The 17,651-nt window shown below is 47.3% G+C and overlaps 2 protein-coding genes and 1 long non-coding RNA gene across 8 annotated transcripts in view; 2 read left to right on the forward strand and 1 right to left on the reverse strand.

Annotated features, from left to right (window-relative positions):
* The window catches only part of FBLN5 (fibulin 5), a 79,906-nt gene extending 65,688 nt beyond the window's left edge, over window positions 1-14,218 (forward strand). Inside the window, exons 9-11 of one of the 2 annotated variants that reach the window (XM_033191568.1) lie at window positions 59-185; window positions 4,560-4,755; window positions 13,251-14,214. In XM_033191568.1, coding sequence (XP_033047459.1) covers window positions 59-185; window positions 4,560-4,755; window positions 13,251-13,412 — 485 coding nt within the window. In that variant the 3' untranslated portion in view covers window positions 13,413-14,214. Of the gene's footprint in view, window positions 1-58; window positions 186-4,559; window positions 4,756-13,250 lie in introns of both variants that reach the window. The other variant, XM_033191567.1, reaches the window with a different exon arrangement.
* LOC117071531 overlaps window positions 1-17,651 on the reverse strand; it is a 73,784-nt gene that overhangs the window by 26,131 nt on the left and 30,002 nt on the right. For 3 of the 4 annotated variants that reach the window (XR_004432341.1, XR_004432339.1, XR_004432340.1), the window contains 2 exons: window positions 9,858-10,056; window positions 5,495-5,597 (listed from right to left, as the gene is read on the reverse strand). This is a non-coding gene — a long non-coding RNA (uncharacterized LOC117071531). The remainder of the gene's footprint in view (window positions 1-5,494; window positions 5,598-9,857; window positions 10,057-17,651) is intronic. The other variant, XR_004432342.1, reaches the window with a different exon arrangement.
* TC2N (tandem C2 domains, nuclear) overlaps window positions 16,091-17,651 on the forward strand; it is an 88,538-nt gene continuing 86,977 nt past the window's right edge. For both annotated transcript variants that reach the window (XM_033191563.1, XM_033191564.1), the window contains exon 1: window positions 16,091-16,475. The gene's annotated coding sequence lies outside the window, so the exon portion shown is untranslated. The remainder of the gene's footprint in view (window positions 16,476-17,651) is intronic.

The raw sequence follows: 17,651 nt of genomic DNA on the forward strand, positions 1-17,651 counted from the left end.
CACATCTGGCCTGGCCAATAATGCTCTGCCTCTGCTTCTTGTCTACCCTGCATTTCAGACATCAATGAATGTGAGCACAGAAACCACACGTGCAACCTGCAGCAGACTTGCTACAATTTACAAGGGGGCTTCAAATGCATTGACCCCATCCGCTGTGAGGAACCTTATCTGAGGATCAGTGATAAGTAAGTCATGGTGTCCCCTTGGGGAATAGAAACCTGACGAGGGCCTGGCTCAGAAGGTTGGCGGTGTGGTGTGAAAGAGAGTGTACCAGCCAGGAAGTCAGGGGACCTGGCCCACTACCTATGTCATGTGCTCGTGTGTGTGTGTGTGTATGTATAGAATAGAACAGAGTAGAATAGATAGAACAGACCGCAATAGAAAATATCAGACTACATTGCACAGAGCAAGAGTCAATATTGTTTTCTACAACTTCTCTTTTAGTTTTGTGTGCTACTGGTTTGCAGTGCAAAATGTGTTACTGTGGGTTGTCAAAAAGTTTGCAGAACATTCCATTACAAGTTATAGGACCTGAAACACATCCCTACATACAAGAAACAACTATTTTTCAAAATGTTTGACCACAACACACAGTAAGAAACACATACAAGGCTGGGTGTGGTGGCTCATGTCTGTAATTGCAGCACTTTGGGAGGCTGAGGTGGGTGGATTGCCTGAGCTCAAGAGTTCGAGAGCGGCCTGGCCAACATGGTGAAACCCTGTCTCTACTAAAAATACAAAAAAATTAGCTGGGCATGCCACGCCTATAGTCCCAGCTACTCAGGAGGCTGAGGCATGAGAATCACTTGAATCTGGGAGGAGGAGGTTACAATGAGCTGAGATTGTGCCACTGCAGTCCAGTCTGGGTGACAGAATGAGACTCTGTCTCAACACACACACACACACACACACACACACACACACACACACACACAGTGTTCTCTATCACTACCTCACTCATGCCAGAGCTATGCAAAGGTTCTCTAGAAAGCTAACCAAGCTGAGAGTTGAGTCAGGGTTCTAGAATCTCCTCTTTCCTCTAATGACTTTGTTCTGGATACATGGGGTCTTTTAGAGGTTGGCTCCTAAATGTAACATGCATAGGACTTACCTGGTGATCTTGTTAGAGTGTGATTCTGTGGGTTTGGGGTGGGGCCCAAGATTCTGCCTTTCTGGCAAGCTCCCAGGTGAAATGAATGCTTCCAATCTCCCTGGACTGCTCTGTGAGTATTGAAGTGCTGGAGAGTTGAGTATTGAGGTGCTGGAGAGTTGAGTATTGAGGTGCTGGATACTTCTCTAGTTGGTGCTAATCAAGTTTCTGACATCATCTTGGTCAACATTTTACTAAATCACCAAATGGCAAATATTAGAGTTGAGGATAGAATTAAAGTGAAGACAACTTCCAAAAGGTGAATGTAGTAGGACAGTGGCTTTCTGTTCCTGGCATACTAGGAGTTCCTTTTCCTTCTCTTTTATCTGTGTTTTTTTTTTTTTTTAGACGGAGTCTCGCTCTATCGCCCAGGCTGGAGTGCAGTGGCCAGATCTCAGCTCACTGCAAGCTCCGCCTCCTGGGTTTACGCCATTCTCCTGCCTCAGCCTCCCGAGTAGCTGGGACTACAGGCGCCCGCCACCTCGCCCGGCTAGTTTTTTGTATTTTTTAGTAGAGACGGGGTTTCATCGTGTTAGCCAGGATGGTCTCGATCTCCTGACCTCGTGATCCACCCGTCTCGGCCTCCCAAAGTGCTGGGATTACAGGCTTGAGCCACCGCGCCTGGCCTTATCCCTTTTTAAAACCGTCTTAGTTCCTCCTTAGCCTCCTATCTTCCAAATGTTCACACATTGACTTCCCTTGAGCAACACCAAACCCCTGCATGGGAGATGAAAGGATGAATCAGACACACCCATCCTGCCCTCTCAGAATACAGCCTCTAAGAGAGGAATTCGTAGGCCGGGCGCGGTGGCTCAAGCCTGTAATCCCAGCACTTTGGGAGGCCGAGACGGGCGGATCACGAGGTCAGGAGATCGAGACCATCCTGGCTAATACGGTGAAACCCTGTCTCTACTTAAAAAAAATACAAAAAACTAGCCGGGCGACGAGGCGGGCGCCTGTAGTCCCAGCTACTCGGGAGGCTGAGGCAGGAGAATGGTGTAAACCCGGGAGGCGGAGCTTGCAGTGAGCTGAGATCCGGCCACTGCACTCCAGCCTGCGTGGCAGAGCAAGACTCCGTCTCAAAAAAAAAAAAAAAAAAAAAGAGAGGAATTCGTGGCTTACCAGTGGTTCCCACTTTGATAACAAATTGGCAAAAGAGAGGATGATGCCGGGACAGGTGGGTCCATTAGAGACATCTTCACTTGTTGCTAAGAGCTGTGCTTCTAAGCAATCCTTTAGAACAGGGCTCTTTGACCCGCGATGTAAGGGCTGTTTGTGGCAGAGCAGAGCTCCAGGCTGCTCTTCCCAGCTTCTATTCCTGGTTCTCTCTGGGTTTTTCCAGGCCGCCCCTGTCTGTGGCTGGAGGCTGACCCGTTTCAGCTCACAGCACTGAGCTGGAGTTACTGGTGGAGTCTCTGGCATGACGCTGACAATGCTCCATGACTCCCTTGCTCCAGGCTCCAGTCCAGTCGGACTCCGGCAGCCCCTGCCAGCTCCTTGTCCAGTTCAGGTGTCCTGTACTCCTGCCAGTCTGAACAGGACTTGCTCACGCCTTTACCCATGCCTAGGAATGGCCAACCTCCCTGCTTGTGTGCACATACTTCCGGCCATATGGAAGGCATTCCTTTCATCTCCACATAGCCAGAGCTGCCCCATCTTTCAGATTTCAGCTCAGATGCCACCTCTCCCAGCTGTTTGTGTGGTCCTCTTCAGCTGGGAGCCATCACTCCCTCCTCCAAACTTAGAAAACAATGATTTTTCTATGCCACACATGATACTTTGTTGTGGCCATTTAGGCACTAGAGACATTTTGACTTGGCTGTTTTGATGCAGCCTGAAAAAAATGAAACTTGCTCTGCCACCCAGGCTGGAGTGCAGTGGTGCAATCACAGCTCATTGAAGCCTCAACCTTTTGGGCTCAAACAATCGTCCTGCCTCAGCCTTTTAAGTAGCTAGGACTATGGGTGTGTGCCAGTGCGCCCAGCATATATCATATACGATATATGTTTTATATATCGTATATGATATATGTTTTATATTTTTATATATGTTTTATATTTTTATATATGATATGTTTTATATTTTTATATATTATATATGTTTTATATTTTTATATATTTTTATATTTTTATATATATTTATATATATATATTTACCAAATATATGTATTTGGTAAAGCCAGAGGTCTTGAACTCCTGGACTCAAGTCATCCTCCTGCCTCAGCCTTTCAAAGTGCTGGGATTATAGGCATGAGACACCATACTCTGCTTAGAATGAATGGAAATTTATAAAAAGGAAGAGTAGGCTGGATGGTTTAGACGGAGGAGTCCAAAGGCATCTCTGAAGAAATGACATTTGGGCTGGAATGGGAAAATGAGTTGACTTTAACTAAATAGAGAGTGGAAGATCAGAAGGAACAGCATGTGCAAGGGCTAGAAGGCAAGAGTGCCTCGAAGGCACTGGAGATGGTTGGATGTGGACTCTCTTTTGGAAGTAGAACCGACAGGTTTTGCAGATAGATTGGAAGTTAGAAAGCGGCAGAAACACAGTAAGGCTGACTCCTAGCGTTGGCCACCACCGCACGTATCAACAGACATCTTCATCCTATTGTGAACCCTATCGTGGAGTCTCAGGGCGGGGTCAGAGACAGAGGAAGGGGGTGTTAGGGGTGAATCAAGGGGTGTCTATAACAGGCATTCTTTGGTAGTAAAAGTCAGTGATTTTATATTAGGGCACTCTGTTAATGGTTGCTTCGTATTAGAGATATTTGTGTCTGTGATTTATTTCTCCTATTAGAAAGCAAACTATCTGAAGTCAGGATCTTATTATTTCTTGAATTTCCAAAATGTCCAATGTCTTATCTTGTACATAGTTCTAACTCTTGTTTATCAGTTATCAAATGACAAGATTTGATTATATTCTATTCAATTCCATTCCATGCAGACTGGGCTGAGTGCAATAGAGAATGTACAAGGATCCCCAAGACCTGTTAATCCAATTTCTTACTTTAAAAATTTCTTTCTTCCTTTTTTTTTTCTTTTTGTTTTGTTTTTTGAGATAGGGTCTTTCTCTGCCGCCCAGGCTGGAGAGGCATATTTCGCCTACATGGCAAACATAAAGTATCTTGGAGAATGTTCTAACATTCTGAAAACCAGAAATCTAAGGTTTATATTCTATTTAGTAGCCAGAACGTCTGATTGGTGAGAAAAGTCCATTCTCTAGGAAACAGAGCTCACCTACATGCTGGAGAGTTTTTAGACTCAAGCCAGGAGCAGAGACATTCTACAGTTATAGCATTTGGATGCTAAAAATGGGATGGCCTCTTTTTCAGTGTTTTAAGAGAGGAAGTAGGCACAACCAGCACCTGGAATGGATTTCTTGAGTTCTCACATGATTTCCCTTTCCACAGCCGCTGTATGTGTCCTGCTGAGAACCCTGGCTGCAGAGACCAGCCCTTTACCATCTTGTACCGGGACATGGACGTGGTGTCAGGACGCTCCGTTCCCGCTGACATCTTCCAAATGCAAGCCACGACCCGCTACCCTGGGGCCTATTACATTTTCCAGATCAAATCTGGAAATGAGGGCAGAGAATTTTATATGCGGGTAAGAGGGAGTGGGGAGTGGGGACACCATCTGTAACAGTGGCCTTGTGCTGTCTCTCCTAGGAATATGCTGTATGCAAGCAGGTAAGAGTGGAGCTAGGAGGAACAGGCATTGAGAGAGAAGAGTGGAGAGTGTGGTTCAAGGTCCTGGTTTCCACCACTTTCTGTGTAGTCTTACAAAAGATACTTCTCCTGAGCCTCAGGATTCTCATCTGTGAAATGGGAAGTTAGGCCAAGACTCAATCTCAGGCCTCTTTTCTCCTAACATTCTGTTGGAGAGGCATTCACTTCTCCATTTTTCCACCCACCCATGTGACAAGTATTTCTTAAGTACCTACTATGCAGGCCAGGCGCAGTGGCTGACACCTGTAATCCCAGCACTTTGGGAGGCTGAGATGGTGGATCACCTGAGGTCAGGAGTTTGAGACCAGCCTGGCCAACATGGTGAAACCCCATCTCTACTAAAAATGCAAAAATTAGCCAGGCATGGTGGCGCAAGCCTGTAATCCCAGCTACTTGGGAGGCTGAGGCCGGAGAATCACTTGAACCTGGGAGGCAAAAGTTGCACTGAGCTGAGATCATGCCACTGCACTCCAGCCTGGGTGACAGAGCCAGACTGTCTCAAAAACAAACAAAACAAAACAAAACAAAACAAAAAAAACAACCTACCATGCACTTCTAGAAACCAAGGATATAGCAATGCAGAAAACATCCCAAATCCTTGTCCTCAGGGTACTTACTTTACAGAGAATGTGTTAGAGGTGTGGCTCGCAGACGTGGGCTCTATTAGACGTGGGCTCTATCAGCGTGGTCCAGCACAGTAGCCCCTGTGGCTCTTTAAAACTGAATGAATTAAATACAATTAAAAATTCAGTTTTTTCAGGGCACTAGCCACATTTCAGGTGTTCAAAACCACACATGGCTACTGTATGAGACATCCCAGATACAGAACATGTCTATTGCCATAGGAAGTTTGATTAGACAACACTGACTTACCCACATCAGCAAAAGGTTTTAAAGCAGACATGCTACAATATGTTTACTTTTTTTTTTTCTGTAAATTGTATACATTAATACTGTGTCATTTGTATTATTGAGCTTCATATCCTGCAACTCTTGGGAGTGACCACCCCTCTTTAGAGACCACTGGCTGGCCAGGCGTGGTAGCTGACGCCTGTAATCCCAGCAGTTTGGGAGGCCAAGGCAGGTGGATCACCTGAGGTCAGGAGTTTGACACCAGCCTGACCAACATGGTAAAACCCCATCTCTACTAAAAATATAAAAATTAGCCGGACATGGTGGCACACACCTGTAATCCCAGCTACTCAGGAGGCTGAGGCAGGAGAATCGCTTGAACTCAGGAGGCGGAGGTTGCAGTGAACCAAAATCTTGCCATTGCACTTCAGCCTGGGCAACAAGAGCAAGACTCCGTCTTAAATAAATAGAGACCACTGGCTTAGAACAATGTTTTTCACATTTCAGTGTGAATTTGGGCACTTCCCAAAAAGCAGATTCCAGAGCTCCCTCTCCAGAGAATCAGTTTCAGAAGATGATGAGTGAGACATAGGTGTATTAATTTCCCAGTTTCCCGGCGCTGCTGTAACAAATTGCTACAAACTAGGTGGCTTAGCCAGTAGTGGTGGTTCCCGCCTGTAACTCCAGCACTTTGGGGGGCCAAGGTAGGAGGATCATTTGAGGCCTGAAGTTTGACACCAGCCTGGGCAATGTAGTGAGACCCTGCCTTTACTTTAAAAAATAATAATAAGGCTAGGCGTGGTGGCTCATGCCTGTAATCCCAGCACTTTGGGAGGCTAAGGTGGACAGATGTCTGAGCTCAGGAGCTCAAGACCAGCCTGGGCAACATGGCAAAACTCTGTCTCTACAAAAAAAAGTTAGCCGGGCATAGTGGCAGGCACCTGTAGTCTCAGCTACCTGGGGCAGTGTAGCGGGGAGGTGGTTTGAGATGGGAGGATTGCTTGAGCCCAGGAGGTCGAAGGTGCAGTGAGCTGAGATCACACCATTGTACTCCAATCTGGGCAACAGAGGGAGATCCCATCTCTAAAAAACAATAAAAATAAAAACTTGGTGGCTTAAGGCAAAGGAAATTTATTCTCTCATAGTTCTGTAAGTCAGGAGTCTGAAATCAGTTTCACTGAGCTGAAATTCAGGTGTCATCAGGGCTGTGTTCCCTTGGGAGGCTCTAGAGGAGAATCTGTTCCAAGTCTCTTCCAGCTTCTGGGTGCTGCCAGCATTTCTTGACTGTGGCTGCATCACTCCAATATCTGCCTCTGTGGTCACGCTGCCTCCTCTTCCTCTTTTGTGTGTATCAAATCTCCCTTTGTCTCCTTCTTATATTGACACCTGTGAGTAGATTTAGGGCCCATTCAGACAATCCAGATAATCTCTCTGTCCAGATTCTTAATCACATCTGCAAAAACCCTTTTCCTTGTAACAGAACAGGTTCCAAGGATTAGGACTTGCATCTCTTTGGGGGCTGTTATTCAGTTTACTGCACCCAGGAATCTGTATTTCTAACAGATGCTGCTGTGATCCTCCAGGGTCACTGTGGGGAGCCATATTGAAAAGGACAGGTCCATGGGAGTTTATGTGCTTTCATTAAGGACTGGGCCCTATGAAGTCAGGGGCCACAAAGCAGGAAGACAGAAATTGTTTGGATAAGGCTGGCTTTCCAAGGGTCCATGCTGTCCAAAGCTGTGGGACCCTCCCTGGGAAGCCACTCAGTCATTCTAATGTGGGCTCTGGAGCCATGTCTTCTACAGTTTAACAATTTAACAATTGTGTGATGTGACCTAACCTCTCTGGACCTCTAGATGAGTGTTTACTTTAGGATTAGATGAGATCATCCACTTAGCGCCCTGTCTGGAATACTGTTTTTATCAAAGAAGCAGAGTTTGGTGGTGGGGGTGAAACAGTCAATGACTTTCTTTTTCTCACGCTGTTGGATCAAACCTGTGAGCACCTGGGTTACATCTCAGGTCAATTCCCTAGGATTCACAGGCATGTTCCATTTCTATTGGACTGTCTCATTCTCTCACGTCAAAAGTCTGTGCTAGTTTAAATGGAAACTTCAACCTCTCTGTCTCTTACCCACTGTGAAGTTTCTCACTGTCTCCTAGTTCAGAGCAGGCAAGGGGTGTGGTTGGCCTCTGCCCTGCCCTTTTCTTACCCTCCCAGTAATGGTAGTGCTGGCCCTGGCTCCTCCAGGGCTGGCGGTGGAGGAGCAGGTGGTAGAAAGGGTAAGGTTGGGAGAGCGAGGCTCCTCCCTGATTGTTGCCATTGTAACCAGGCATTGGTGCTCCCTCAGGGGCAGAGACCCCAAAGCTGTTGCTTTCACAGGATGCTTTTTTGGGTCTTTTGGAGATTTGCCTGAGGACTTCACACTGACCAGTCCATGATATGGGCAGTAGGGCCTGTGCTTGGTCACTTGCTACTCCAAACCTCTCAGCCCCTAATTCTGGGGCTACGTCCCATACAGATGTTCCATGGTGGTAGTGAGGTGGAGGGTGTCACTGCATCCTGGCAGCAGACCTTACACAAGGGCCTTTCAGGATGTCAACATCAGCTCCTTGCATTCCCCATTCCTCACTATGGTGTGTGGGCAGCTCAGGGCTCACACCTCCAGACTTCTCCTGGAGAGAGACTGGTACCACTTACTGCATCCTTGAACTTCAGGGGCCTGCATTTCTGAACAGTTTTTTTTTGAAACCCCTCTTAATTGAAATGGAGGCTGGTAAGTGTGTTTAATAAAATATATGTAGAGTTGGGCACAGAGGCTCATGCCTGTAATCCCAGCTACTCTGGAGGCTGAAGTGGGAGGATTGCTGGAGCCCAGGAGTTCAAGTCCAGCCTGGGCAACATAGTGAGACCCTGTCTCTACAAAAAAAGATTTAAAAAATTAGCCAGGTGTGGTGGCATGGCCTGTAACCACAGCTACCCTGGAGGCTGAGACGAGAAGACAACTTGAGTCCAGGAGTTTGAGGCTGCAGTGAGCTATGATTGTACCACTGCACTCCAGCTTGGGTGGCAGAGCAAGACCCTGCCTCTAAAAACAAAAACAAACAAACAAAAAGTGTGTTTGTAGGCTGGAGGAGGGATGGAATGAGGGAAACATCTGGCTTTGGATCACAGCTTTGTAAGTCCTGTATTACCCCAATAACTCCACACACAGCATCAGCAGCAAGCCATGTATAGTGCCTGTATGTGCCAGACACTATTCTAAGTGCTTTCTATACAGTAACCCTTTAATCTTCACAAGAATTCTATGATATAGGATGGTTTTATCCAGATTTTACAGACAAGAGCACTGAGGCACAGAGCTAAGCAACGTGCCCAACTAGTCTCACAACTAATAAGCACTGGGGCAGGATTTGAACCTAAGCAGCCTGGCACCAAAAATCTGTGCTAATACACTTTTCTTTTAGAATGGGGAGGTATGTTTTACCTGCTCTTCCAGCTTTGGGGTCTCAGAAGAAATTGAGATCACAAGAAAAGTCTAACATCCAGTTACAATAGAAAGTATTCAATAAACAGCAGTTACAATTGTATAGATACTGTTGTGGCAACTGCTACTGTTGCTGCTACTGTTGTAAGGAGGCTGTGAGCTGCTGGGCCATGAGGGCTTGGGAATGCTACCCAGGGGACTAGAGCATTGTGTGGGAGGTGGGGCTGGATGGCGTTCCAGGCTCTCACACCCTGAGATTCATTGATTTGATTATAAGCACATGGGAGGAGCTTCATCTCACCCTGCAGGCAAACCACACACACTCGCATGGACACACGCACACACTTATGCCCACATGCGTACATGTACACACACACAAGCCCATTCATAAGCCTTACTGGCTGGCTGTCTCTCACTGAGCCCTAGAAAGAGGACTGATGATTGGCTTTGGTCAGGTGGCTTGGGGGTCATAATTAGGGCCAGAAGAAGGAGCAAGGTCATGGGGTTCAGACTGTGCCAAAGTGCACTTACTCCATGACACACGTGGATCAAGTGGCAGGGCCCATGGAAGCTGGCCTGCTACAGCGTGGCTGCTTGCCACAGGTCAGACCATGCCATCCCACAAGCTGATTGGAACAAACCTGAGTGCATGTGGGATCAGGGCCAGGAAGACATACGGCTGGTGGGCTGTTGGCAGCCGACGCCCAGCATGGTCAAGTCCACTGGCATTCAGTCATTCGTGTGCATTCTTCCGTCACCAGCATGCATTCAGCACCACTGCATATGAGACTTCAGGTCAGGCACTGAGCGCTGAGAAACAAACAGGATGTGGTCTCTGCCCTGGAGGAACCCACACACACCTTAGCGGAGAGGGGGAAAACAGCCTAGCAAACACAACACAAAGTGGTGATTTTCAAGTCAAGACCCATGGGATGGTGAGTAAATGGAGAGGTACAGAGACCTTATCAGAGAATGTAGTGGTTAGAAGCATGATTTTTGGAGCCATAAAGTCTAGTACCATGTAGTAGTTTTGTGGCCTTATGTAGTATCCCTAACCTACTTACAACATAGGGTTATGAGGATTAATTAAGAGGTGTAGGAAAGGTTGTAGCCAGATGCCTGGCATCATAACCACCACCACCATCACTACCACCACCACCACCCTCCTCCTCCTCATCTTTTCACGCCACCAAGGCTACTAATGCCCACGGGCTCTCGGGGGGTTATTTCATTAATGCCCTGACTCTGCCCTAAAAGCTGAATGTGGAGGTGGCTGTCCTCAGGTCTTGTGGCAGGTACTTGAGCTCTTCCAGGTGCTTGTGGGTAGGGTGGACCCAGGTGGAGGCTGGACTCCCCAGCTTCTACAGTTACTTCCAAATGGGAGAGTCTAGGATTCCAAATGGGAGAGTCTAGGATTCTTTTGTACTCAGGAGAATTTACCAGGAGAGCCCAAAGGAACAACTTGGAAGTTTGCACTTGCCCCCTTCTCCCTTCCAGACCTTGGGCTCCGCAGATATCCCTCCGGAGGGCTGCCCCCAGCTCAGGGTTCTCAACTCTTGGTTTTTGTTCACGCAGTGAAAGCTGGTGAGATATTTGTATATGTAAAGGCTGCCGGCATTTCCTTGTGTGGCTTTACCCTCTGAAGTCCTGGCCCAGGGCTCAGGTTTCGTAAGGGCTGACAAGGAAGTCCAAGCGATCTTCTGTGTGAGGAGGTGCCAATAACGTGGATGCTGACGGGAACAGGAGGAACCAGTGCCAAGAGGAAATTGTGTGGCTGTCTGTCAGCCTCACGGATAGGGGACGTCCCAGCACCTGGCCTGCACCTGTCTGCCAGCCCCACCCTTGTCTTACCTGTGGTGGCTCTTGGGGATGTTCAGAGCTTTATGGGGCACCCTACCTTTATGGAGACAGATAAAACATCTAGTGTAGCTTTAGAACAGCTGGGTTCCTTTATTTTGCAGAGACGGTTGCTTTCGGCTTCTGGACACAGGGTTGAGCTCTGCAGTGTATGGGAAGTGATTGTCCAGCCCATCCTTTTTCTCCCTCTCGCTGTTTCCTCTACCAGTGCCAATAAGTGTCTCTTGCACTGACCGCGAGCATCTCTCATTAGGTCAGTGCTAGGAGGAAGTGAAACACACATCAGCCTTTTCTAATACCTCCTGTGCGGTGAAAAAAGCCGGGGCTTGGGGTCAGAAAACCCGAATGGAAGCTCTTGGCTCTGGCCAAGACTAGCTGGGTAACCCTAAGCAATTATTTAACCTCATGAGACCTCAGTTTGCTTACTCATAAAACGAGGAAATAATGAGTCATACCTTCCATACAGCACTTAGAAAGGACAGCCAGCTGGGCCCTCCACCTGGGTCCTGTGTTTTTAGATCAACACTTCTCAATAATGAATGTGCATACAAAGCCCTGGGGATTGTGTTAAGCTCTAGATTCTGGCTCAGTAGATCTTAGCCAGGGCCTGAGATTCTGCATTTATAAGAAGCTCCCTGGTGGTGCCCATGCTGCTGGTCCAGAGACCACACTTTGGCAAGGCCTTTCAGGATTATATGAGATTTTCTTTTTTTTTCAGCTGGAGTCTCGCTCTGTCATCCAGGGTGGAGTGCAGTGGTGTGATCTCTACTCACTGCAACCTCCGCCCCCTAGGTTCAAGCAATTCTTGTGCCTCAGCCTCCCGAGTAGCTGGGATTACAGGCACCTGCCAACATGCCCCACTAATTTTTCTGCTTTTAGTAGAGATGGGGTTTCACCATATTGGCCAGGCTGGTCTCGAACTCCTGGCCTCAAGTGATCCGTCCACCTCTGCTTCCCAAATGCTGGGATTACAGTTGTGAGCCATGGTGCCCAGCCATTTTATGAGGACTAAATAAGCAGATGTACATAAACATGGTTAGAAGAGTGCCTCACACATGATGAGTGCTCAACTGATGTCATTCCTCTCTGCCTTCCTCCTTGAAAGTTTTAGAAAAAGACTCAGTGGAGGAGAGAGTTCCCGTGAAATTATTAGGACCACAGTGATCAGGTTGCAGAATGGTGAAGCTGGAGATGACTCTAGGGTGTCTAGAGGGGAGCTCTTAAATTCCACCTTGCCCAGGCATCACCTAAAAATATACTGACCTAGAAAATCTTGGAATGGGCCCCTGGAATTGTTAATTTTAAAAAAATTCCAGTAGCTTTTGATGCCTTTTTTTTTTTTTTTTTTAAATTACTGATCTGGTCCAAACCCTCATTTTATTTTTTCTCAAACATGTTTTTTAAAACTTTTATTCTGCTTTCAAGGGTACAAGTGCATGGTGGTCCTCTAGGTAAATGACTGTTGTAGGAGTTTGGTGTACGTATTATGTCGTCATCCAGGTAATAAGCACAGTACCCAGTGGTTAGTTTTTCGATCCCCTCCCTCCTCCTGCCTCCTACCCTGAAGCAGACCGTGGTGCCTGTTGTTCCCTTCTTTGTGTCCGTGTGTACTCAATGCCAAACCCTCATTTTAGAGATGAGCCCCAGAGAGGTGAAGTGACAGCCCTAAGCCATGTAGAAGGTTCAATCAATGATTCATTCATCATTCAATATATATTTTCTGAACACCTCTGTGTTCAAGGCACCATGCTGGGTTCTAGGGGGACTCGGTGGTGGAAAGCCTGACCCCAGTATCTGTTCTTACAGAACTCATAGCCTAGTGGGGGCCTAGATATCAGACATGGATCAGGTAGACAGTGTGGACAATCATGCATAGTCATAAATGCTTTCCATCCTGTATAAAGTAGAGGCTGCAGTGGCAGAGGTCGCAGGGGACCTGACTTAGATTGGGGAATCAGGGAAGGCTCCTCTTAGGAAGTGACCTTTCAGATGAGACCTGAAGGGTTAACAGAAAAGAGCCAGGTGGAGAGTGGGCAAAGCCAGGGAAAGAGCGTGGCACAGTTGAGGCACTGAGGGGGTGCCAGTTTGACTGACAGAGGCAAGGGGAGTACCCTGGTGGGGCTGCAGGGGCACCATGCAGGCCTTTTCTCACTGGTGTCCCCCGGTTCTGTCCACAGCAAACGGGCCCCATCAGTGCCACCCTGGTGATGACACGCCCCATCAAAGGGCCCCGGGAAATCCAGCTGGACTTGGAAATGATCACTGTCAACACTGTCATTAACTTCAGAGGCAGCTCCGTGATCCGACTGCGGATATATGTGTCGCAGTACCCATTCTGAGCCTCGGGCTGGAGCCTCCGACGCTGCCTCTCATGGGCACCAAGGGACAGGAGAAGAGGAAATAACAGAGAATGAGAGCGACACAGACGTTACGCGTTTCCTGCTGAACATTTCCCTGAAGAGTCAGCCCCGACATCCTGACTCTCACCTGTACTATTGCAGACCTGTCACCCTGAAGGACATGCCACCCCCAATTCCTATGATGCAGTTATCAAAAAGTATTATCATTGCTCCCCTGATGTAAGATTGTTGGTGAATTTTCAAGGCCTTCAGTTTATTTCCATGTTTCTCAAAGAAAATAGATTAGGTTTGCAGGGGTCTGAGTCTATGTTCAAAGACTGTGAACAGCTTGCTGTCACCTCTTCACCTCTTTCACTCCTTCTCTCGCTGTGTTACTGCTTTGCAAAGACCCGGGAGCTGGCGGGGAATGCTGGGAGTAGTTAGTTTGCTTTTTGCCTACACTGAGAAGGCTATGTAAACAAACCACAGCAGGATCGAAGGGTTTGAGAATGTATTTCAAAACCATGTCTGATATTTTCAGCCATAAAAGAAGTTTGAGTTGTCCTTAAATTTGTATAACGGTTTAATCCTGTCTTGTTCATTTTGAGTATTTTTAAAAAATATGTTGTAGAATTCCTTCAAAAGGCCTTCAGACACATGCTATGTTCTGTCTTCCCAAACTCAGTCTCCTCTCCATTTTAGCCCAATGTTTTCTTTGAGGACCCCTTAATCTTGCTTTCTTTAGAATTTTTACCCAATTGGATTGGAAGGCAGAGGTCTCCAAACTGATTAAATATTTGAAGAGAGCTTGTGTTTGGTTCATTTTGACATCATAGATGATTCAGCATTTGGGGTTCTAGTTCTCTTTAAGCCTGTTTATCATGTGCTTAGAAAGCTCTCCAGGGAGCTAGGGCATTATCTGTCACTCTGGCAAGTTGATGGGAAGAGGGCAGTGGGGCAGAGAAATGGGGGTGGTGGGGAAGTTAGGGGGAGGCATCATCCCTGAGTCCTGTTTCATCTGATTAGAAAACAACTAACAATTCTTCTCTTATGTAGATAATTTCCAGTGCTCCTGCAGAACAGGAATGTATTCAAGTTACTTTGAACCAGTGACCCTCAATCCTGCTGCATAGAAGGATAACCAGTAGAACTTTGGAGAAAAGACTGATTCCCTGGGACATGCCCCCAGATACTCTGATGTCATTGGGCTTAGGTAGGGCCCGGCCATCAGGATTTTTGAAAACTTGACTACATAGCCAGAGTCGAGAATGTATTGTTATAAATCGTAGAAAGAGAGGTGGACAGATGGGGCTGGAGCCTTAGCTGCCTTACCCTCAACGTCTTTTCTGCTCATTGTAGGATTCATTATTCTTTCCCTGGTCAGGGCCTCTGGATATCCTTCAAATCTTAGAACCCTGGGCAGGGGCCAAGACAGTCAACACTGCAAGTCACAGGAGGACAGGTTGGGATGGCTGTCTTTATGCCCCATCCCAGGAATCATCCCAAGGCTTCAGGAAAAAAGTGCACTCCCTGATAGCCGAGGTGGAGTCTACAGATCCATCTGAGGGTGCTCCCGTCCTACCTGTTGGTGAGGTATTCGTTAAGGACCCACACGGTGCCTACCAGGAGTTGTGCCCTGGACCCCTAGTCTTAGTAGGCATTCCATAGATCCTTATGATATGGACAGGAGACAGAGAAATACTGGGTAGAAGAGGGTGGTTCCCTGGCAAAGGCCCCACCCTCAAGCCTGAATACCCGCGGCCCTAAATGAGGACAGGTATTCCTGTTTTCATCCCTAAAAAGTTGCCTTTTGGCCTGCCACATCCCCTATCCTGTACCCATATAAACCCTGAACCCCAGGCTCCAGGCTCCAGAAGCAGATGGGGAGACAAGAAGATGAGCAGACATGAATGGCAGAACAGCACAGCAAAGAAGGAGAGAAGAGAAAGAACACTGGGAGGAATTCGGCTGGAGATGATCCAAAAATTGGCCACTGAATGGCCAAACTCCAGGGGAAGATCATCTTCCCACTCTATCCCCTGCCCAGCTCCCCATCCATCCTACTTAGAGCCACCTCCACCACTCAATAAAACCCCTGCATTCATCCTGCAAATCCATGTGTGACCTGATTCTTCCAGGATGCTGGACAAGAGCTCGGGATACAGGAAGCTGTCATACTGGCCCTCTGCCCTTGCAAAAAGGGAGAGGGTCCACTAAGCTGGTTAATGCTTAAGCTGTCCACAGATGGCAAGGCTGAAAGAGTGCACTGTAACACGTGCCTACTTGGGCTTTGGAAGTCACAGACACCAACCCCTAGATGCTGTCTTGGGACTGGGGCCCAAAACTGCTCACCCTGGTTCCTGCACCTGCCTGTCTGCGTGCTCCCCTTCCCATAAGGGGTTTTAGCTTGGGGCAGATGAACAGAGAGCCACACCCCTGCTGCACATACTGTGAGGGGCCAGGGAACTCTCCTGCTCCACTTAGTAGTATCTTAGGCCTTCAGTGGAAGGAAACAGCATGTTCCACTCCCTGTAGCATCTAAGAAGCTGCAAGTCCTCCCTCCTCACCCCTAGAGCATTTCTCACACCCACACCACACACCTCACTTTGCTGTTGGCTGTGGTTATTTTTTTCTCTAACTAAGCATATCTAAACCACGCCTAGTTGTGGTTCTTCAGTCAGGGTCAAGTGGTGTTGGCAATCACATCAGCAACAAACGGCTCAGGATGCTCCAGTTTCAAAGCTCAGAAAACAGAGGGTGATTCCCTTAGGACTCACTCAGCTCAGCTCTCCGAAGAGCAAAGGCCAGAAGGCAGCAGTGAGCCTGGGTCCTGGCTGTGTGGGGAGACTCAGGTGCTGGGAAGAAGTGTGGAAACAGAAACACTGAAGGTTTATGTGAGCTTTGCACCGAGCACCTCTGAACCACTGCCTCTGGGCTTAACAGAACACAGTTAAGTTTCCATGAACTTCTCAAAAAGAAGGCTGGGAAGCTTTCTGTCTTGATGATTTGAGGACCCACTGGTTTCAGAGGTGCCATATTTGGAACCAGATCCGAGTCTCTAAGGTTTGTGTTTTATTTGTTCATGTCAAAATGTGGCTTCCTGCTTCTAAGAAAAGCAGCACAGAGAGGCTCATAAAAGCAGCCTCCAAGGGCTTCTTGGACCTTAGACTGCTCTTTCAAAACATAGTATGATGAGTTCAGTGTAAATGCATCAGAGGCATGTGGGATCCATTTACCTTAAAATACACTTGGGCCTAAAAATTAAGAGAAAAACAGTCCAGGGCAAAGTGTATACTGCAAAGTCAAGCTCCAAACATTTGGGAAACAGTTCTAGAGGCTGCTGGAACCCCAAATGCTACTTGCTTCACCTACCCCTTGGGAATCATCAAATGTTATTTTTTGCACAAGATTGGGGATGAGCCTGCTCTCTGATCCCAGTGCTATGCTCTGCTGTGCAGTTCCAATGGGGTGGCTGTTTCCCGGACCCTGAGATCTCCAGGCTCCCTGTGTCTACTCCTTGTCAGCTTTGCCCCATCCAGGAGCTGGGCTGAGAGCTTGTCAAGTGACCCCTGCTTTGTACCACTCCATCAGGTCCTGAAGAATGAAAGGTACCAAGGTGGAAGGGGCACAGATTAAGAGCAGGGACACCTGCAAAAGCTCTCGTGTTACCACCTCATCTTCCAACTTTCATATGGGTGAAAACGTTAATTCAGTTGCTTCTAATTCTGAAGTTTTGTGATTCCTTGAAACGTACTTTGGGGATGACAGCCAGCATTTCCATTTTCTGCAATTTCAGAGTTTTGCAGTGGTTTGCCAATCATAACACTTTCTAATTGGCACAAAATCCACCTACCTGTTGCCTCTCAGCCTTGGGTAACATACTTAGACACTTTCTTAGGTAAGTCTTGGCCCTTGGGGTGTTATTTGCCCAGATGGTAAAAACATTTAAGTAGGTCTGATTATTTCATTTTCAGTGGTTTCAACGCATTTTTGTGGCCTGGGTGTTTACCGTTATGTGCCCAAGTTGTTCATTCTGAGCCAACGGGTTCACCCACAGAGAGAAGACTTGATGAAGGAGCTCTTATCTACTCCTCTCTTGCCAGATGAAATCCTGTTTGTAAAAGGTCTTTGTCTTGAGAGGATCACATACTTTGGTTGAGAATACACTTTGGTTAAGCCGGTTGCTGGATTCAGAGACATGAACAGGATAGACAGTCCACCGATAACTTTATAATAACA

The sequence above is a fragment of the Trachypithecus francoisi genome, unplaced genomic scaffold, assembly GCF_009764315.1.
Source record: "Trachypithecus francoisi isolate TF-2019V2 unplaced genomic scaffold, Tfra_2.0 Lachesis_group3, whole genome shotgun sequence".
NCBI classification, from domain to species: domain Eukaryota; kingdom Metazoa; phylum Chordata; class Mammalia; order Primates; family Cercopithecidae; genus Trachypithecus; species Trachypithecus francoisi.